Below are 22,957 nucleotides of genomic sequence, written 5' to 3'. Positions count from 1 at the left end.
AGATAATTTATGTCACTAATGGCATGAAGTCTACTTCCAGAACTCGGTATGTCTTCTCGGAGAGATACTTTTTGTTGTAAAGTCTACTTCCGGATTGTGTTTTTGTCAACTCTGTGAGATAAGTTAAATACTCAAGTCGAATTCCTAATTCTAGTAAGTCGACTTGGCGATACAATTCATGTCATCAGGTGTACTTTCAGAATTCACTATATGGAGTTGTCGAAATAAATTTTGATGTCAAGTCGATTTATTAATTCTAGCAAGTCGACTTGACGAGAAAATACGCTGCAGGTCACGTTCACTGTGAGTAGTCAGTTCATGCCTGCACGTTATGCACTTGATGTCATGGATTATCTTGCCAAGTCGACTTACTAGAATTATGAAGTCAACTTACAACATAATTTATATCGCCAAGTCCACACAGCGAATTTTAGAAGCAGACTTGATGACATAAAACATCTCGCCAAGTCGACTTTAAGAAATCGACTCATTGACATAAATTATCTTTTCAAGTGGACCAACCAGAATTAGGAAGTTGGATTGACTACATAAATTTCCTTGCCAAGTCGTCTTCCCACAATTGTAAAGTCGACTTGACAACATGAATTATCTCGACGAGTTGACATCGTGAATTCCAAAAGCAGACTTGATGACATGTTATCTCGCCAAGTCGTCTCGCCAAATTAGGGAGTCGACTTAACTACATAAATAATCTCACCTAGTCGACATAGGGACTTCCTAAAGCAGACTTGATGTCATGAAATATCTCGCCAAGTCAAAGTTGACTTGACTACATCTTTTATCAAGTTAAATCGACTAAAATGCTTTATATGTCGACTAAATATGAAAAATTATCTCGGTATCCGAACAAGTCGGATGGCATTCCCAGAACTCTGAACTCCCTGCATCATAGCATAGAGTTTCTCGCAAATGAATGTTTGAAAAAATTTAACATATATCATACATAAATATTGACTTACAAATTGCGTCAAAAAAAGAAAGAGGTCAAACGACTACTAAGTCAAGAACCTGTAAGAGTTATTTCAGACTTTCTTTTACATTCCGCATGGGATTGGCCAACCTGAGAATGTCATGTATTTTGTTGAGGTACAAAACAGGACCTCCAAAAAGTACAAAGTACACACCACCAACATGCCATCGGCGTGGTAAGTTTACTTGCCAACTACAGAAGATAATACGTATGTCTAGATACAGAAGCCGCCAACCACACTGACGCATTCAGGCTGTCAGTTGTAGCCAGATAAATTCTCGGTCCAGCCCACTCAGTATGACCTTGCTACTCCTAGAAGCGTATGGTATTCTATAACTGCCAAAATTGCGTCGCGTCGTCCCATCGCCCTGACACCACGGCGCGATGCTACGACAGCTCTGTCGCGTCGTACCGTCGCGTCGTGTCGTCGTCCGTCGTATCGTGCCGTCGTGCCTGACTGTTTCTAAAATGGCTGGTGAATACTAAGGCCAATAGAGGGCGTAAGTCCCGGAAAAATGTGCGCGCATAGGGTTACACTCATTGATCTCCATTGGGTGCGTTCGATTAGCTTACATGTGTAAGTCAAACTTACACGAGAGCGTTCGTTTAGCCATCACGTGATCCTCGTGCCTGCCCTGGTGTCAGCCACTACTACCCCGGCTGGTGAGCGGGTCTCTGGAGGCTGCCCGAGTGTAATGACGTCACGAAAGGACTGTTCGTGCATGGACGTACATGATGGAACGTGGTGGGGACTTGACCTTTTTCCCAGAATGCCTTGGCGAGTACACTGCAGCGTTCAATTACCCTCATTTCGAGGCTTCCCTTGAGTGCAACACTGCTGTATTCAGGGAAGCTAATCGAACGCACCCATTATAAAGACTGGATAGGACATCGCGTCCAAAACGCGTCCCGCATGTGCATATTTTCAGGAAGGCAAATAACAAGCGTTGCGAATTTTGTTGCGTACACTTTCAAATGGAGATTTGAAAACTGCTGGTTGAGGTTATTGCACTTTAATCGACAGATTTCGAAGAAAAACTGAATTCTGCCCCCGGAAAGGATAAATTTGGAAAGAATAATGGTTGAGGTGTGCGTAGCAGAGAATTGCCAGAGATCGATGGTAAAATCAAATTTGGAAGAAGGAGCAGCTTTTGACAGGTGAATCGCACATTAAAAAGGTTTTTGCACGCCTTGTGCTATAATGCTTGGGACCGTCTGAACTATTATTTATCGGCAAAAGTGGTTTTAAAAAATTTGCGCTTATTTTTACTAGATTTCACTGGAAAAATCTCAAAGAAAACCATGATTTGTGTATGTGATATCTGCAGACGCATTGAACCCAAACCGTCTGACAGACGATGGGTAGAGATGAAACTAGAGCGAGCGACAGAGAGCTGACGTTTTTGTCGACTGAAGTAACAAACAAGGAAATTCAATCAACGCAATGGCGCAACGAAAGAAACTTTGTCTAGATTAAAATAAAATTATTCATTCTCAGTTAACACTGACATTTTTCTTTTCAGAAAGTCGTTGTTAAACGTAAATATTTAGTCAAGTTGGGAACTAAAATTTGATTTATAAATGTCTGTGGTGAAAGTGGCATAACTGCGAGTTTGGCTCGCAGTCAGATTTCTGCTTATTTTGTGCTCACAAAAAAGATTCTCACACTTTATCAGTTTTCAATAAATTTTTTCAGTATATGAATGAATTTCAGTGCAGTGTTTCCCATGAGTCTTTAAAATTAAAATTAAGGCTTTTTTCCATTTAATTAATGAAGTTTTCAGTGTTGACTCATTGACAACAGACGGAAAAACACTTGGACATTATAATGTTAAACGTATTGTGGGCCTTGGTGGAACTTTAATGTTTACACACTCAACAAATCACGATTGAACCAACCCAAAGTGACAACATTGCCCGAGCAAGACCGTAGACAAGAGGTGTGAAAAATGAAGAAAAAAACAAAACAATAACAGAAAAAACAGGTTAAATATTATCAGTTTCAATTGGGTTATTTAATAAGAAAATGGTCTGTTAATTCGAGAAGTGATATTCTTGCATTAGAAATTGTTTTCTCCATAATCAATGTTGACTAAATGCGCACCATACAGCATCACATTACCCTCCTGAAACGCAGCGTGTCGCCATTTGTACACACAATGGGTAATGACCTATTCGGTCTTTAAAATGGAGATTAATGGTTGCACTACACCAAATTCGCGCCCATAGAAAGCAGTGCAAAATCAGGCCAAAATGGCGCCGCGTTTTTTCACTGGAAATTCCAATTATGGCCAGACCAGAAGATCGTTCAATTTTATGGGGGTTGGCCACTTGATTTTTTAAATTCACGTTTCCCCGAGGATACCCCCAAAGAGTAGTAAAACTATGCACTCAGCTCTGAATGTGGCCGCCCGCCTCTATTCAAAATAGGTCCGCAATTCGTGGCTTTTATGAAAGAAATACCCCGAAGTTGAAACGATCAGTCCCAAATTCGGGATTTATAGAAATGTTTCTATGATCCCTCTTGGTCATGGCATGTGTTATCGTAAAAGCACCGTGGGATCATAAAACATTAATGAGCTCTCGCCCAGGAATCCAACGATTTAGTGGACTGGCCTACAAGTTTTGGATCACGAGAAATGAAAATTGAACTGAACTCTGTCTGTAAGGGTGCCCCCTATTTCTACCAGTAATGAGGCGACGGCACGACGCGACAGCTACAGAACACCATAGGACAGGACGCAACGACGCAACGGCACGACAGCACGACGTAATGTAATAAAAACAGCATAAAAATAATGAGAAAGGAAGCAACGCCACGGCAAAAAAAAAGGATATCACTATTCCGGGATACTTGTCCATTTTGCACGCCATATCGTTGAGGCCAATCAATCCATCATCTATCAATCATATCGTAACAATGTAAGAGAGAGATAAAATATCACAAATTTGTATTAAAATAATGTGGGTGGGGTCTCTAAAAACCAGAGCTCAGTGACTCCTGGACATAGGGCCTAAACATAACAGTTATCACATGGGACATAAACATAACCCGTCATTGACCTTAATCAGTGGGTCCTATCTGGTCTTTGTCATACGTCAAGGGTGGATCCAGAATCACATTTCTGTGGGACATAAATTTGTTTCATTTATCTCATTCAAAATGTTATGGCCTTTCTATGGGGTGGGATTACATTTGAAGATTTTTACATGCTCGTTTTTGAAGGGAGATGAAATAGAAAAAAATGCTTTCTTTAATCATTTTTCTAAAACATTTTGGTCCTTTTATGGACACGCCTTTGGTTTATAATTGTGGTTGCGACACGTTCGGGATGCAATATTTCTTATCTCAATACTATTGAGATAATCCATGTCCTTTCCTACAACATACGCGGGGATCATACATGCACTACTAGTACTGTGGTTTATTGCATTACATGTCGTCGCTGTGGTAAACTGTACATCGGAGAGACCAAGCGTCGCCTTGGTGACCGGTTCGCGGAACACTTGCGCAGCACTAGTGTGCGCCAACAAACACCTGGTCTCACTGTTGCGCAGCACTTTTGCGCGCCGCCACATACCCTCGGTGACGTAAGCGTCTGCATCCTGTGGAAAGCGTCATCTGATGTACAGCGTAAGGAACTGCAGCAGCGCGTCATTTTCGAACTTGAAACGCTGCATTCAGGGGGAATGAACGTGGATTTTTCCTCGTTCATTCAGAACTGAATCTGCTTGCCCTGAAGAAGGTATACTCAGTTAATACCGAAAGCTCGGCAATCACACATTTCAGAGCACTGATTTGATATTAAATTCTTGTCGATATTCCTTTCCTATTGGACATTTTGATGCCGGTCTTGAGAGGAGACGAGTCTTCAAGCCACTGGCTGTGCAACTTCGTTCCCAAGGGTACGATCTTGTCGCGCCATGTTGTTTTCAACCATTGATCTGCCAGCTGGGGACAACCAGGCCTTGCGTGGCTACGTCACGCGTGCGCGCTAACCAGCGCGTGAACCAACACGCGAACGCACTCCATTTTTGTACCACATTTCCCGGTTCAGAATGACGTCACACTTGAGCACTATTGTATTATTTCAATATCCCACTATGTGCGTTCGATTAGCTTACACGTGTAAGTACAGTCAAACTTACACGAGAGCGTTCGTTTAGCCATCACGTGATGTTCGTGCCTGCCCTGGTGTCAGCCACTACTACCCCAGCTGGCGAGCGGGTCTCTGGAGGCTGCCCGAGTGTAATGACGTCACGGATGGACTGTTCGAGCATGAACGTACATGATGGAACGAGGCGGGGACTTGACCTTTTTCCCAGAATGCCTTGGAAAACACACTGCAGCGTTCGATAAGCCTCATTTTGAGGCTTCCCTTGAGTGTAACACTGGTGTTTTCAGGGAAGCTAATCGAACTTAACGCACCCACTATTTGGTATTTAAATTAGGACTTTTGTGACATGCAGGAGACATGAGTGCGAGCGTGCAGCTTTTGAAATACGCTTGCGATGGACTTTATGTTGTGTATTCATCCAGCAGCGCTGTTAGCTGGGGCTAGAGTTGAGGTTGAAGTAATGCCTAATGGAGCTTCATTTTGTAAGACCGCAAACCAGTCTACAAGAGCTGAAAGTGAAACGTTTTTTCGTGCTGATCCTATTTTTCTTTTTAAAAATGATATTGATCTCTTTAGAAATAGTGAGTTTTAACAATTTAATGTCACAAAATGTCTGTTTTATTCAATTAACGTGATATTGTTCATTGCACGATTTACCTTTTGTTATAAAAAATAGTTACGGTATGTTGTTTTCCTTCCTCCTACTGTACATAAAGATGTATTGTATGCATGGTTGTGGCCTGAGAAAAAAAACGGCTGGAAATGCGTCTTTGAAGTCAGCCAATAATGAGGAGTTTCATACAATCCTAACCAATGGAAGATGCCGTTTCATTGACAACCGAATCACCGGGGACTTTGGTTGCAAATCATGCAAATAAACCTGCCTAGCCGGCGCAGCCTACAAGGCCAAGGGACGATCGACCACAGACATGATACTTTGATAGACCAGGAGGAGAAAAAGTTTTGACTAAGTGGCTGGAGCAAGATTAGTCTCGTCCTAAATCAGCCAAAATCGCGTGTATTCCGCTGTCCAGTTTGTGCTGGGCTGGTAGTGGTAAGCATGCATTATGCCATGTTGCAATTTTGGGAATTCAGTTAACTTTTGAAATGACGTATTTTGACGGGCAGGGGAGAGGCCTTCAACTTTACATGACTTTAAGTTTAAGGCTTTAAATTCACTGTAGCCTCTGTAGGCCCCAACTAGGGGGGTAGGGATTCGTTCGCCTCGTTCTGCCTCTTCGCCAGAAGAGAAGAGCGATGGCATGAAGACGTATACGTTAGGCGTAGGGCTTAGCGATCCAATCCAAAATTGGTGGGGCCGGGAGTGGGGTTGGCCTACTTCCAAACGGTAAGGTAATACTCTACGGAATAGGTAGAAGTAAAGTAGGTTAAGTAGGCCGCCTAGCCTAGTCTTTTTACCATGGAGGTAGGAAAGTTCTCCTACCTCCATGCTAGGCCTATTACCGTTTGGGAAGTGGGAGCGGAGCAGACGTTGGACCCCACAGTTCTGGCATGTCTAGGGGTAGGCCCGACCTACATGACCTAGGCTACTCCTTCGTACCTCCATGGTCATACCACTACCAGTCATGCCAGTATGACGAAGGAGTATGCGTGGGCCCTGTTAACAGACAGACGGATCTAGTCTTAAACATGCGTTGGAAAGAGTTCCCACTTTCATATACTGACGCCACTTGACACCCCTGCACAAACGTAAACCCTATCTGCCTATGAGATTGGTCATGTTGGTCTGAAAAGTTCTACGTGTTTTCTAAGTAGGCTAAACAACTTGGTTTTTTTCCTCCTAAATTGAACTTTCTGGATAAGTTTTTGCTTTCTAGTAATACATGTAGGTCACTGTGGGGAATAATTACTGCCGTCCGTACATGGAACTCTTCCCTGTGCCTTTAAGACTAGCCCCACTAGTGTGGCACGGACTCTCACTCCCACTCCATCCTTAGCCACACATCCGTATACACAATTTCGTGTCGCCGTACTGAAAATTTTCGGCGCACCCACTTTTCGTGGGCGCAATTTATTTTGCACACGGAGATGATCCTTAGCCTCTCCGCTTTCTTAGCGCCATTTATTGAATGATTTCACTCACGTTGTTCTGGTATTTTCCAGTCTTTTTGCCTTCGCCCATTCAATCTCACGGGCTCGCTGTCACAGTCGCCATCTTTAAAATAAGGTCGTTAAACATTACGTCTTTTGACCCCTCGTCGTCTCGACGATTGTTCCTTGTCAAGACATCTAAACTGCTGCCAAAGTTTTGGAAGAGCCCATTGGTGCGTGTAGTATCTTATCGCTCAGTCCGTGTATTAGATATGTCTTGACAAACCTACTGCCTGGGTCCAAGAAGCTTCCACAGGCTTTTGCTTCCATTAATTCATTTCACTCAAAAAAGATGGTACCCTGAATCAAAATGCTCCATACTCACCTCCAAAATGATTCTTAAACTGTCTTATGCACCTGCCTTAGAATCAAGTGAGAATCAGAGATTCCATTAATGATGATAAGGTTTATTAGAAGAAAAGAGAAATTTCCCCTTCAAATCAGAAACGGTCTTGTTGTCGAGTGCAATGTGGCCATCTTGTTCAAATAACAATTTGAACTGTATAGTAATAGTATGTACACGTCATGACGACGTCATGGTATGCCAGCCTCTAGTGGACCAATCCCAAAAAGCATGCCGTACCATGTCGGCACACGCACACCGAGGACTGATTGCTGAGCTCTTTACACTCATGTCCGATGTACAGTTAGGTCTTCCTTTTTATTTTAAAATCTTTGGATAGTTTGTTTGTGTTTGCTTGTTTTGTTTGCAGTGATAAAACGCTCTCCTGGTCTGAAGATCGGAGACCAAGTTTTGTTGGTCTGGTCTCCATACTTATACGTGTACATGTTCATGCAGACCTGTAATAGTGTGCAGTTTCCTTGGATGACACTCCTTGCCTTTTTCTCCGTAGTCTCTAGATGCACAATGTCTTCAACTGAAGATGACACTAGTGTGCCCATCCTACCATCAGATTCACCAGGGAGCTCTGTCTCGACAACATTGCAGGTACATGTAAGAGATTGATCAAAACTAGGTGTGTCTTCTGGTTGTAACCGGCACCAATACAGCACTGTAGGCCTTAACTGCAACTCTCAAGTCACCAGCCATCAAGTCTTACGTCGGGTTATAAGTTGTGCAGGAAATTGCCATTGTATATATCCAGTTACTTTTGACAAGAATTGTAGAAATAAGTGATGGATTAAAGTGTGGAAGTTTCTGCATTTGAACATGTTATTTTTGTGTGCTCTTACATGGATGCTTGTGCGTACAAGTACGTTGCAATGCATTTAAATTGTTAATTTTCAGGAATACATTGTACAAATTTTGATAAGCATGACAACACATTTCATTTGCCTGTCTTACTGGGCCTGAGGTTGCCTCAGTGGTGGAAAAGCTACCAGTTTCCCTACTACATGCACTTTAATGCGAGTAATGAGTTGTTGGCGGTTAAGGTTTGTGATATGTTGAGGCAGTGCCACAGTGGTCGTGCATTACATACCATGAGCCTTCTAATGGATTAAAATACATGCGTGTACGTCGTGTTAATATCATGGGGTGTATTGTGAGAATTTGGTTTCAAATTGTCTTCTTCCTCAGGATGAATATCAAGAGTTGCTGAAATATGCAGTAGTTGCTCCAAACTATGACCCTACTAACTTGCCACAGTCTCTGGCTCAAGCCGTCCATGCCTTCTCTAACAGACCTCCAAGAGACGAACTCATCTTTGAAGAGTCTTCTGGTTTGTGTGAAAGATCATTCCCAGGGAGGAATTATTTTGTACAGTATACCATAGGCAGTCGGTGCAGCACATGTAGGCAATGCATGCTTCAGCCATTAAATTTATACAGCTCTGAAAACTCACATCAGACTCGTTCAAGTTCACTGTGTAGAAGTAGACAAAATTATCAGAAAGTGAAATTGATCATTGACATAGAGCCATGATAAAAAGTGAAATACATAAAAATGGAAATTTTTAGGTGAGATCTCAAAAATTAATCAATTGTTTCATGTCAGGTTAGTGGCGTCGTGAGAAAAACGATGAAAATAAAAACCTCCGATGAAAATTTAAAAAAAGACGATCGACAATTTAATTCTTTTACGCGGCCTTACAGTTAAGTTCTCAGTGACATATTGCTTTAGTCCATGAATTTGAATGAGCAAACTGAAGTCTTTGTATTGATGTCCACATATACGTAGTTACCTCAACAACAGACAAGAGCTCCGTAGATGAGGATACATTAAGAGGCAAGGATAGCGTGCAGGCTGTTCTAGGGTCAAGCTCAGAGATTGAATCAGATGACAGATTGGAGCAAGCAGAAAGGGAGAACGATTTCAAAACAGTCCTGCCAGGTACAGTATATGTTATGATATGATGTCAGGAACTAGACTGCCTGATTGATATGCCTGATTGATATTTCACATATTACATTTGATCCAGCCAATACACACATGTACATGGCATTCACCTCACTACACTACACCAATTTAAGTACCATAATTTAAGGTTTCATCTAGGATTAAAATAGTTGCCTGTTCATTGCAACAAAGTCTTTCAAACTTCCCTTCCACTCTCAGCAAACATTTGTGAAACTGATACCCCTTGGTGCTATCTGAGTCCGTATTTTCTCTTTTACCATATTCACTGAGTGGACATACATGTACGGACATTTTTTTCACCAGTGTTATTAAAGATTTATGAAAATAATACTCTGTAATAAGGGGTTTGTAAATTTTCTGATCGCAAAAGTTGTCTGTCCTGAATACATGGGCAAGTTTGAGTGGCGACAAATTGTCGAGTAGTGGTCAATTTTGACTGGTAGCCTATGCATGAAATACATACCGGGCATCAGACAAAATCAACAAGTGGTTAACAAATTGTCGCTGATTGAACTCGCCCGCTGTTTGCCTGTCCTCAAGACAGGTGGCCAGATGAGAAACATGTACTTCTTTAATTTGACACATGCATCAAATTGAACATGGAGGAATCATGCTATCTCGGTATTTTTCATTGCAAATTGCATGCACTGGAAATGTTTATCTGGCCTCTTTTATAGATCAGATGACTCCAGTTCGACCCAGTTTGAGTGGTTTGGTTGCCACAGCAACCCCTGAAACGCCAGACACGGATGAATCAAGAGTGACAGATTCAGATCTGTCGACAAGCAGTGTCATGTCTCCATCCATTGACCAGGACTTGGCAAGGATGGAAGCAAACATAGACAACTGGTGTTTGGATCTTAAACGCCATATCCTGGTAAAGAAGAGTTTATGAAGTCAAGAATCCTTTGAAAGACATTAGTATTAAAGAACATGTCAGTTTCATTTGTTGGGGAAAGTTACAGAAAGACAAAAGTAAAGTTAAAAGGTTTGTGGCAACACCATGCAGAAATATCTGTCTCGTTAGTTTGTGTGTTTCTGAAGAGAACTGGAGGGTACTTAACATTTCGGACAGTATGCTCGGTCATCAGGAGACTGCTAACTTGCCGCCTTCATCATGAAAAGCTTCAAAGCTCATCAGAGACAAACTGTTTAGAAGATCTAGAAGTGCTTGTCATATGGGCAGGCATAGAGTTCATTCGGTAGCTTGTCATATGGGCAGGCACAGAGGTCGTTCAGTAGCTTGTCATGTGGGCAGGCATAGAGGTCGTTCGGTAGCCTGTCATGTGGGCAGGCATAGAGGTTGTTCAGTAGCTTGTCATGTGGGCAGGCATAGAGGTCGTTCAGTAGCTTGTCATGTGGGCAGGCATAGAGGTTGTTCAGTAGCTTGTCATGTGGGCAGGCATAGAGGTCGTTCGGTAGCCTGTCATGTGGGCAGGCATAGAGGTCGTTCGGTAGCTTGTCATGTGGGCAGGCATAGAGGTCGTTCGGTAGCCTGTCATGTGGGCAGGCATAGAGGTCGTTCGGTAGCTTGTCATGTGGGCAGGCATAGAGGTCGTTCGGTAGCTTGTCATGTGGGCAGGCATAGAGGTCATTCGGTAGCTTGTCATGTGGGCAGGCATAGAGGTCGTTCGGTAGCTTGTCATGTGGGCAGGCATAGAGGTCGTTCCGTAGCTTGTCGTGGGCAGGCATAGAGGTCGTTCCGTAGCTTGTCATGTGGGCAGGCATAGAGGTCATTCGGTAGCTTGTCGTGGGCAGGCATAGAGGTCGTTCGGTAGCTTGTAATGTGGGCAGGCATAGAGGTCGTTCGGTAGCTCATTTCCTCAACCAAACTTTCAGTGAATTTGTCCTGCTGTCCTTCCTGAATCCTCCAATATCCAGCACCACAGGAACCAAATGGCGTATAATTTGTCTGTCAGGCGTGCAACTTTTCCTCGGATAAACGGATTTCCTCATTTTTCACCTCACACTCACACCATTGAAAATTGAAAAACACTTTACAAAAGTCTTGTAAAGATTGGAATTTCCTCGTTATTTGTCAAAGCACAAGTTGCATGCCTGTTTATACTTCAAAATTTCAAGAGACATTACTCCCCATGTAAAGTGATTATGGCTTACCTTCCTTAATGGCATGAGGTCCAAATTATTCCTAGCAAAGTTTTGGTTTATATTATATCCTAAGCCCTTAACCCCTTCAAGCGGGGACGCGTTAAGACACGCCGTAAAAATTGAGATCCTCAGCCCGCTTTTCAGCTATTATTCTAGGCCCACGATCAAGCGAACACGGTGAAAGAAGGCAGACCCTGGCTCTTGTGTATGTGGTAATTGGCCTTTGTGTGTAGCCCAGAGATGAAAAGACCGTATTTGCATCATAATCACCAGCTTCACAATAGTCCCCACTTTGAAAAGAGGCAACGGGAATGTGGAAGCTTGAGTAGAGCCGCATGCCACCGAACAATCAGCCTTTTCACCGTGTAATTCAAAGCGTGCAGAGCACGCTGGGCCACAAACCGAGAATTTGCGGTTTGGCAGGTGGCCTTCGTGGCCAAGCGAGGCTGGAATTCTTGGAGTTGGCTTTCGGAAAGAAATTCCCGCCGAGAAGGGGTTAACATGAAAGACAGACAAAAATGGGATATGTGAATTATTTTACAAATACAATTTTGTGCGTGTATCTATTCTTGTCAGTTGTGTTTTACTTTCAGGCTGAAATGAGTCAGTCCAAGATCTGTCTAATTGAGCGACATCGTCAGGAAATCAAGTCACTTAAAGACAGGTAGGATAATACTTGTGAGAAGTGACTACTGTTCATTTCGTTGTACATATTGGCATGTCCATGTTCGTACAAAATGACCTGATGTTGGTCAAGTAGAGTTCTTTCTGTGTTGCAAAAGATTTGGCCGTTAGAGGTTAATACATTTTCCCTGGAGCTAACTGTCTGAGACTTTGCCTGTGTATCCTGGTGGGTATCTGCCTCAGTTATTGAATATTCAAATATTATTTTCTGAATTTGAATATTCGAATGCAAAATTCCTGAAAAGGAAGGGAGACTGTTTTTTTCTTTGTTAACTGTTACCTTCAATATCCTGCTTGCATCACATGAAATCCTGGCTATTCCTTGTTGATGGAGTATGCTGAAATATTGCACTGCTGAAGAGCTGTGCTCTGAGACATGAGTCCAAAACCAGACCCTGTGCTTGCAGTCTCTTGCCAAGTGTTGCATAACAGCTACAGAAGATGATTTCAAAGTTCATGTTGGGTGGAAGAGTGTGTCCATTCAGATCCACATGTTGAGGAGATTGGAGTGCCACATTATCTAATGGAGGGCAGGAACGTTTGTACACGTTTACTGTGTCTACTGTCGCTTGTTAACCTTTGGGTAGGAAATGTGACAGTGTTGCACTCTTAAGAACTGACTACATGCTTATAAAAGAGTTGATGGTCCGGACAGATTTTATTTGCTTTAAATGATTAAAAGATACTGAAAAATTGTCCATATTTTGCTTACTTACAGGAGTATGTTTTCCTGTTGGATCAAAACAAATCTTCAAAGTACTGAAATTAAAAACGTGATCATAATAGATCAGGTGGCTGAGTGATGCATTGCTTTGGTTACAGTTCTTGCATTGTAGGACTTGAAATCTCTGAAGTCTAGAGTGAACAAAGATATCTCAGTGTTGCACCATAAAATCCCTCTTTTTTTAATAGGCACTGCAGAGAAGTCAACCAACTCCAGAATGACATTGAGAACCTGAAAGAGCTTTTGCACACGTACGAAGTTTCCATCGAGCGTAAGGACGGGGTCCTGTCCAATCTCACAAGGGCGCTTCAGAGGCAGAAGGAAAGGTTTGAAATGTTGAGGAGATTTGAGGCCTGGAAGCTTCGTCATGCTGAAGATCGCAGAGAGGTAAAACATTCATACAAGGTTTTAAGAAATTTATCTTAACCAGCTGGCAAAGGAAGGCATGTGAACGCAATCAGGTGATAGGGGCAGGTAGATTTGAATCCTTCAGCCTGTGATTGGGCTTTCAAGACCCTCACCAGTAGGTTAAGTTTCCTCAGATACATAAGAGACTTGATTTGGATCCAAGTTGAGTCATTACTGAACCTGGTAAGCCTGGTAAAGACCCTCACCAGTAGGTTAAGTTTCCTCAGATACATAAGAGACTTGATTTGGATCCAAGTTGAGTCATTACTGAACCTGGTAAGCCTGGTAAAGACCCTCACCAGTAGGTTAAGTTTCCTCAGATACATAAGAGACTTGATTTGGATCCAAGTTGAGTCATTACTGAACCTGGTAAGCCTAGTAAAGACCCTCACCAGTAGGTTAAGTTTCCTCAGATACAAAAGAGACTTGATTTGGATCCAAGTTGAGTCATTACTGAACCTGGTAAGCCTGGAAAAGGGAAGGTGTTTTTTGAAATACAACAGCCCGCCCTTTCTTAAAAAGGAAAGCTGATTTTTATTGGTTACCGTAATTTTTGGAATATAAGGCACGGCTTATACGTTGATTTTGCCCGTGAAAATGGTCGGAGCGGCTTGTAATCCGGGCGGCTTATGTGCTGAGCTTTGAAGAATAAATAACACTAATCTGTTTTTGACAAAGTTTGCATCCTTCGGGCATGAAAAATCGCTCGTTCCCTGGAAGCATCGTAAGCCTAGATCAAAACAGAAAGGTGGAACCGGCCTGAAGGAATCGGGGCTCAACCTGCATGACCTTACCGTGAAAGATGCGGTAGTTATGTTCAATACCACGCGCGGCCGGCGGTCAGGCAGCTGAAAGCTCTTTTCGTTGGTGACCGTGCAAAGCCGTAGATCTGACACTAGTAGTAGCAGGTAACCAACTACCAGTCACACAAACGGAACCGTGGACCTCAAGTTTTTGTCAAACACCACGTAAATCGCTGTGGTGCGTCTGTTCGTTCTTCCTGTTGTCTGTTGTGTTTATTGCTTGTGAAACTTTCACGTCTACCACATCTATAAGAATTTTGTCCTTCTTTATGCAACCATTTTTGTAATGTTTTAGTACCCTATAACGTTCTCCTGGTAATCCACTTGCATTTACCCAGTCGCGGGAATATTATTTTTATCACGCCGTCGCCTCTAGAGGGCGGGCGGGAGCGATGGGCGGACAAAAGATTTATCTGGGTTAAATAATAGTGTACAGGTCACAAATGCCTAGTTGATTTATAATAAACAATGGAGCATCTAGCGATATTCTTACTTTGACGTACAGGCACAAGACTCACAACGTTATTTCAGCCTTTTCTTTGAAGTTACAAAGGGCCTTTGTGGAGAAGTGTGGTCGAATAAGCCTCGCCGAACTCGCAATGCTCCCTTCACACATGAACTAGCCCCATCCGCGGAAGGGCCCATTTTGGCGAGCCGTTGCTGTAGTCTTTCATGTTGCAGCGATCTACCGACACATGTGATGGTGCCCCTTTTACCATAGTGTGCCTTATACGCTAAGCTTTGAATCTTAATCTGAAGATTTTCAAGCCCTGCGCCTTATAATCCCGGTGCCTTATATTCCGAAAATTACGGTAAAACTTACGGCCAACAGATCACACTTGTACATCTTTTACAACCACTCAGACCAGGTTTTCATCATGCATAATAAGTTGGCCCTATGAAGTCCTTACATGTACTTGAATAGACTTTGTACATGTAAACTGCTTTGACAATTCTCATTAACATCTCCAAGGGTCAGCAAACTCCCATGTAGGCACAGTGGATTCCCATTGCAGCCCTCCCCGATGTAACGCTCTTCCAGATATTTATGTACCAAGCTACTTTTTCACACCCCCTTTTAACTGTTCTTGTACTGTTTATGTACAGTTAACTTTGCTCATAGTGCTCTTGCTAATAGTGCATTCTTGGATGCAACATTCAAAATTGTTACATTTTAGATATGATACAAAATGTGGAAGAGTTTGTGGATGAGTGTTATCACACTGAATAGAAGTTTCAATATGAAATTTAAAACACAGACATGTTAGTACAATGGACTTCCCAAATGGACTGGCCAGGCAACAGTCCAATAGAAAAATCCTACTTCACCAGACCCTAAAAATGAATACGTAAAAATGGAATATACTTAAAGTACACATAAAGAGAAATCTAGTTCTGTAATGTAACTTGCAGAAATTTGATAGGTTGGATTGATAATGGTGTTCAGGTTGTTGAGATTTGGAATCTACTTTATTTTGTCGGGGGGGGGGCATTGTCCTCATTGAGCTTTACCATTTTAATAATGATATTTGAATATTGGCATTACGGCACAGAGATGAAATAAAAGCATTGGATTTGTACAAATTTCAGTTAACAGCTATCAAAGATCTGTTTATGTCAATTTCTATCACAAGCTGACACTTTGCTGAAAATGAGAGGTGGTCCCATTTCAAGATCCTTTTTCTGCTAGGTCTTCACCAGCAAGTTAGCCGTGAGACAGCGGGAGCGGCGTTTAATGACCAAAGTCTGGGATGCGTGGCACAGTCTGATTGAGGCGAAATGGAAACAGCGCGTGGAGAAAGCCTGCCAGTCCAAAGCACAAGAAGTGTGTATGTCACTCACCAACGACTATGAGACAAGACTGGCTTCTGTGAGTACACGTCAGCATGTACAGATGAATCCTGCTTTAATAGGCCACACAGTTGTGTTTTGCTAAATCATTGAGGAGAAGGCATTATGTTTGCCTTTGTTCCAACAAAATAACACTTTCTCATAGACTAACCACGGGCACTTACATGCACTTCTGAGGACAATAAATTGACCACCAAGGACAGGCAAACGCACTTTGTTTCCTTTGTGTTCTGTCCTGTGTGGTCAAGCAAAACCTGTCCACGCATACATGTACCTGTTTTACATGCAAAGTATGGACATTCCATTGTTTTCCTGTAGTTAAAGAAACTTGAGGAAAATGCTCCTTTTTCTCCAGTAGGATAACTCCTTCAAGCTGGATTTTTGATGATGATTTCCAGGACTGTTCCTCTTCATTTTGCCCCAGATAACCTTGACCCCAAAATGCCTCTGAAACCATATACTCACCATCACTCTATATTATGTGGACTTCTTTTGTGCACATTGTGTATGCCCTACCTGCACACCAGACCTGGCAAACAAGTTTCTTACATCTGAATTTTGTACTGAGTGACGTGATGATTCCTTTTCTTTGTGTGCATGATTAAATGATGCTACACTTTATTGCAAGTGAATAAATTTAAAAACGAAAAACAAAAGCCATTGATATGACAACTGAAAAGAGTGGCTGTTGAAAACTGAGGAACAAAAACCCCAACGGTAGTGGGATTCTGTTTACATACTGGACACGTGTAAAAGTTCACTTAAACACTCTCGTGTTAAATTGTGCCAAAGCATTATTTGCAGGGCTGTGATTTACTCAACTTTTCCCTGGTACCCTGCGCACTGGTACTCAAAGTAAGGGTGGTCATAGCATTCGGGCATGCAACTTTTCCCGGATTAGCTTATTCCTTCGTTTTTCACTTCATGCTGATGTCTTTGAAAATTAAAAAAACGCTGTACAAAATTTCGTTAAAATTGGGCCTGTTTTTGGTCAAAGTCCAAGTTGCATGCCGGACTATTTTTGCAGAGTCTCTTTGTAAGTTAGAAAGTCATGCCAGAAGAGCGGATCCTAACAGATCACTGAGCAATTCTGCATAGGACTTGGAAGAAAAATGCACTGGTGTAGTTCAACCCTGTCTGAATCAACTGGCTGACGTGGCCGGTAGTAGGCATGCATCTGTGGGCATTGATTATGGTGTCTAGGCAGTACGTTCTAAAGGTGTGACCGGTGGCATGGCCTTGGTAACACTTTTGCAAGCTTTCTTTGTTGTTTATATTCAGTACGTTTGTTATTTTTTTTTTAATCAGGTGAACGAAGCCCTTGAGTCCTCGCGGGCTGAGGTAACACGTTTGCACGCTGAACGGGAAATGTATGAAGAGACCATGAAAAAGGCATTCATGCGAGGTGTCTGCGCTCTTAATCTTGAGGCTATGACCATGTTCCAGGAAAACGAAGGTAATTATTAACAGAATTTTGAACTTACATGCAGCTGAGCAACACAGGTGATTTTGACGTTGCAAATCCACGGACCTTCAATTCAGGGTATCCAACCATGAAAGGGAAAGTGATTTGGGGAAGAAAATCCTATCATTTATGCACTCTGTGACGGTTGTAACTACATGTATCTGAAGTGAACAACCTGTGTTTGGAAGCGTTCATTTGTTGCACGTTTATCTGTTTACCAGGAAATGGCAGCGGCACGGGGGCTCCTGATGAGGATCACACCCATCAGCCTACAGCAACCACCTTGAGTATACCCACAACCTCCAAGCCAGTGACACATACCAAGGCGATACCCCAGCCACGGACAGTGACAAGCCAAAGTGCGACAACCCCGGGCACATTGACTCAAAGTGCAGTGGGAGCGTCGTCAAGCAAGGTAAAAGTGATACACCAAGAGCACATGGGTTATTACATAAGGATGCTTTTAATCATTTGAACTTCAAGTTCAGGCGGCAGCAAAGATTATCAAAAGCTGTGGTCTGCAGCTACGTTAGTATTTGACCCTAACGGTTTTCACCTTGCAAATTGAAAATCTATCTTGTTTCACTTATTTTGAGACTTCATCATTTACTTTGGTACTTGTCCAAGGATTTATCAATACCGAGCAGCATTTTGATGCCAACTCTCACCTAAACAACTTGCAAACTGTTTCTCAGAGTCGTTCAGAAAGCGATGAGTACCCGATCAATGACTTAGTTTCTTGAGATTTTTCTAGATTACAGGATTTAGGTCCCAAAATGGAGTATTTTTAGATGTTTAATCAGTCATAGTTTGGTGCTTGTTAATATTTTGCACAAAAAAGGTCCAAAATCCATACTTGTGAGAAACCTCATGCGTTGTTAACCACTTACTGCCAGGGAACCTCCTTTCGGGCACCACGGGTTTATACGCAGAGCCAGGCTGCCTGAAATGTGACAAAAGAGCTGGTCCGTGTAACAAAAGACCGTACTCGGAACAAAAGACCTGCTGCTGGGAATTGCCATCATTTTTCGGCTTGCATATTTCGAAGGTAATCTGTCGCTGTTTTTAAACAGTACACCACTGTTTTGGGCATAGCGCACCCGCGGATTAGCACCGCGGACAAAAGTGGTCCAGGGCCCCATTGATGAACGACTCAGAACCACTGCCTGCTAATTCAGCCGCGTCTGAAGAGACGCCCCTCGCATTCACTGGTAACAAAGGAAATTATGCAACACCTTACAATTCTGGGCTCTCTTTACAGGAGTTAATGAAGGTTGCCTGTTTTCTTAGAGTAACCACCAAACAGTCATTCGTGTGGGTGTAAACGTCCTTTAAATGAAATGATGAATTTTTGAAGAATTTTGAAAACAAAAAATCTTGAAAATGGCCCGTATGTGTGCACTGCATTTTAAAAAACACCCGGCAGCAAGTGGTTAAGGTGTTACAAGCCTCAAAAAAGGTGAATTATTTTCACCATTAGCCACTTCATGCAGGGGCGTTTTTCAATGTTGACGATGCTGGGCCGGCATGACTCATTTTTTCCATTTTCAAAATCCTTCCAAAATTCATCATTTCATTTAACCGTCGTTTATAGCCGCACGAAGTAATCTTTAGGCATTACTCTAAGTTGATAGGCGACCTTCATTGACGCCCGAGTATTTCAGCCAGGCCTGCAGCCTTGTAAACAGAGCCCAGATTGTGCGGTGTTATATAATGGTCTTTTGTTCACGAACCTGGCTCAGTGCACTGCTGACCTCTTTTCAATAGGGGCCAGATTAGCGTGCAGCGGTGCTATGTGGCACATCGCTGTGGTGGTGGAGCGCTTTTGTCCCCGCTGGTAATCCGCTCGCTCTCAATGCCCCAAACCCTGGTATAGGGTTTCAAAACAAAGCTGGATTATCACAACTTTTGAGAGTGAAAAATGTCGGTAATGCCCAGCAGCCTGGTCTTTTGTTCGGAGTACAGTCTTTTGTTACAGGGCCCTGTTTCCTTTGTCCGAGTTCGGAGACCCTGGCCACCCATATAAACCATACATCTCCAATCCCGGAGTCCCCAGCAGGAAGTGGTTAAAATTCCTCATCTGGATGTTTTGTGGAAGTTTCTTTTACCACAAATCCCACCTCGACTGATACGAAGGGACATGTTGTACAATGTACATGGAATACTTCAATCTCATTTGGAAAGATGGTAATTGTACTGTAAATGGCTCCATGTACGTGTAGGTTACCAGTTCCCGGACGAGTCAAAGCTACAAAGCTTCCAAGACCATCACAGCTAGGATCTCAACACGCCCAGACAGTGGCAAGGCAGGGCAGGTGGGTGACACCACCTTAGCCCCGCCTATGAGTTCTGTCATGGTAGAAAGACATCGCCCAGTCACACAGGTCAGCTTTGCAACAATAACATTCCAGTGTCAGTGGCAAGACACACTCCCAGTCCAGATTGTAGTGCCTGGGTTTTTTTTTTGCCTGAGAAGCATTCTTTGCAGGCCTAGTTTCGCCGTCGTATAGTTTGCTAGCAAAGAGAAGAGGGTACATGTATACTTACACAGTTGGAAACAGTAGGTCCACAGCTCTAGGCCTCGTGGTGGGGAAACGCACTGCAGACCTTTTTGCGAGACAGTGAAAGTGTCTGTAAGCCTTAGAGCACTGCCTTACTTCTGACTAAGGATTTTTTTTTTTTCCTCGGAAGATAAGAAATGAATTTTCATTTACATGTACAGTAAGCCCTTAAATCAAACTCGGACAATTTGAAAGTCAATTTAACTGAATGTAGTTTTTTATTCTCGATTTCCATGTACCCTTTTCCTTGGCCATGGCCCCGGGAAAGAGAACCCTTTTCTGGTCTCTCACCGTCCCTTAGGACCACAGACATACATGTATAAACGCATAAACCTTCTTGTGTTGAGCATGTAACCGTGAGTTTGACAAGTATGGGCAAACAGTGAATGAAGCAATGGATGACTGTGCGTTCAGTGCGTGTTATGTGCAACGAACCTAGACTGTCTGCATGTACATGTGTTTACATGTGCTCCCAAACTATGTTCACTTCCTTTCAAATGTTGCAAATGGATCGCTTTGATTCTACACAGGCTAGATTAGTAAAGTAAATAAAGGATTTCTTTTACAATCGGAAAACGGCTTCATAGGATTTTATGGCTGGAATTCTTCAACTGTGCGTAAATTCCCTATACCCAAAAGTGAAGTTGATATGTCTATATGTCTGTGCTTGGGGCACATAGATATGCACTAGTGACTTTATTGCCAGTCTATATATGTGTGTAATATACAGCGGAGTTAACTAGACAGATACGCGTGGCAGAAAACATTCACTTCTGATTTGTGAATCAATGGCGTACACGTCATTCAAGCGTTCATTTCTTTTGTTCTTTTTTTCTTTTTCAACAGCAAACCATTGGTCATGCCATGGCTTCCAAGTATCCTCAGACAGCAGGAGACTCGTCGCAACGAAGCAGCAAGCAACCCATGCCAGGAAATGTCCAGACCCATCCGCATCACCAGGCTGGCCAGTCAAGCCAGCAGCCAGTGGGCGTAGCCCAGAGAAAGGTTCCAGGGCAGAGTGGGCGTGTGACCCTGGCGGCATCACCCAACATCCACACCGTCAAAGTGGTCCACTAGAGCTTGGTGGAAAAGGTTCACCTTGCATTCTTGATAATTTAGAGGATGTCACGAATCAGTGAAGTATGATTTCAGATTTTGGTATTGAATGCACAGAGAAGTTTGTAACTTCTCTCACTGCTCCATAAAATCTTTGGGTGTCTGTGGATGTCAACATTACTTTGTATGCCGAGGGTTGTTTAAGGTCTGTGCATTTTCTGTTTAAATTTTCATGAGCAGTTACTTGACAGTGCTGCCTGGACAAAAGGTCAGTATAGTTGGTAAATAAGGACAGAACTTCTATAGTTAATGCACGACGATGTTCATTACCATATAAGGGAGAGGGATTATGAATCAGTAGGACAACACCTTACATCAAACAGTTTATCACACTGGGTATGGGTGGCTGTAGATGGATCTTGAAATGAAAGTATGAGAGAAAAAAACTCCCAGATGTTTTAACCTGTGTGTTATCCCTGGATGGTTATGTTGCCGCGGAAGATTTTTCACAAATTGGGCCCTCATCGTAGAGAGGACGATCTGTAGTTTGGCAATGTTTAGCAAATCTCTTTGACCAGCTGCTCAGTTCAGGTCTCTTGTATTTACATCAGTGCAGAACCTTTGAAGCCGCAGAGGGAACCACATCTTAGGGATTCTTGTACTATCAGGATAATCCCCTTTGACTGAGCTACATTCAGTCAGTTTCAACTTTATAGCAACAAGCTGTTCACCTCCGGCTTGTAGACCAATCTCCCATTAAGTTCTTTCCCAAATATGTCACAGCTTTGCTCTTGCTATAGAAATACAGTCAGTGAAAGATAAGGCATGATAAAGGAAGTGTGTATTTTATCAAATATGGAGAAGCCAAGACTGAGATGGCATCATGCTAACAAACCGTCCTGCACGTATTCAAGGGTAGACCCAGGTTCGTAAAAAGACATACAACCATGACCCCCCCTTCACATTTTGTATTTTAAATATATCTGGATCTCTCACTGGTATTCCGACATTTGAAATATATTTGACTCGGTGGTACACCCAGGATTTGTCAAGGGGGAAGGGAAGGCTTGGACCAGAATTGACCGATGATACTCGAGCCCCCTCCCCCAGTGTCACCACAAGAGACTGGGATGTGCGTCCATCTGTGACACTTGTACAAATTAGCTACAATATAGAAGTAACTTGCAAAACACCGACTGCTTGAACTTATAGTAGAACCAGGCTGATGCTAGCTTGAAGTGATTCTTTTTTGAAATGCATTCTTTGACATGAAAAAATTGTGTTAATGTTGCATTAGTGTTTCTGTAAAAACTGATATTCCTGTTATGTGTGTATATTTTATTCAGATAACTTTTATCACGCTTTCCATTTATTCAGCTTTTTATTAAACCAGTTCAAACTTTATGCCGTGATTCAGTTGTTTGTTTGAAGAGATACAAAGGTCATTCTGTACCCAATCATAAGATATTAGGTCAGGGTACATGTAAATCCCATGTGATCTGAAGCTTGCAAAAATGTTTAGAAATACTTTTGACATTCCAAACGAAGGAAAGTGAAATTTTACCTTGATATTTTTAAATAAGGGAATAATGTGCTTGGCCGGTCTTAAACATGCATTTAAGACCGACTCAGGAGAAAGGACGTGACTAATGCCCGTAGGCACAGGCATTATCAGCTTTCAGTCTCCTGAGCCGATCTTCAACATTAGTTTAAGACCGGCCAGCACATATTTATTCCCATTCATAAATACCTTTT

General features: G+C 42.5%; 1 protein-coding gene across 5 annotated transcripts; it reads left to right on the top strand.

The window, feature by feature from the left end:
- The first annotated feature begins 4,635 nt into the window (after positions 1-4,635).
- LOC110974596 (centrosomal protein POC5-like) lies at positions 4,636-22,606 on the top strand. 5 transcript variants are annotated; one of them, XM_087140315.1, is made up of 13 exons: positions 4,636-4,737; positions 5,826-6,163; positions 8,076-8,170; positions 8,762-8,903; positions 9,362-9,514; positions 10,219-10,418; positions 12,244-12,314; positions 13,247-13,445; positions 15,960-16,139; positions 17,429-17,576; positions 17,807-18,000; positions 19,808-19,969; positions 20,993-22,606. In XM_087140315.1, exons 3-13 carry the CDS (start codon positions 8,090-8,092, stop codon positions 21,221-21,223), a joined length of 1,761 nt encoding a protein of 586 aa, XP_086996441.1. In that variant the 5' UTR covers positions 4,636-4,737; positions 5,826-6,163; positions 8,076-8,089; the 3' UTR covers positions 21,224-22,606. The 5 variants fall into 5 exon arrangements, with proteins under 5 accessions (XP_086996441.1, XP_086996443.1, XP_086996442.1 ...); XM_087140316.1 differs by lacking the exon at positions 4,636-4,737 and adding an exon at positions 4,792-4,897; XM_087140317.1 differs by lacking the exon at positions 5,826-6,163 and having other exon boundaries at positions 4,644-4,737.
- Positions 22,607-22,957: the final 351 nt, after the last annotated feature.

Source organism: Acanthaster planci, linkage group LG08 (assembly GCF_054643075.1).
Source record: "Acanthaster planci isolate LZ-2023a linkage group LG08, COTS_SCS, whole genome shotgun sequence".
NCBI classification, from domain to species: domain Eukaryota; kingdom Metazoa; phylum Echinodermata; class Asteroidea; order Valvatida; family Acanthasteridae; genus Acanthaster; species Acanthaster planci.
This window is presented reverse-complemented; position numbering and strand designations above follow the sequence as displayed.

Bases quoted from the DNA above. Each gene is read 5' to 3' on its own strand.
- LOC110974596 (XM_087140315.1), top strand. From the start codon at position 8,090: ATGTCTTCAACTGAAGATGACACTAGTGTGCCCATCCTACCATCAGAT. The intron at 12,315-13,246 runs GTAGGATAATAC...TTTTTTTAATAG, and splicing joins ATCAAGTCACTTAAAGACAG to GCACTGCAGAGAAGTCAACC. The intron at 17,577-17,806 runs GTAATTATTAAC...TCTGTTTACCAG, and splicing joins CATGTTCCAGGAAAACGAAG to GAAATGGCAGCGGCACGGGG.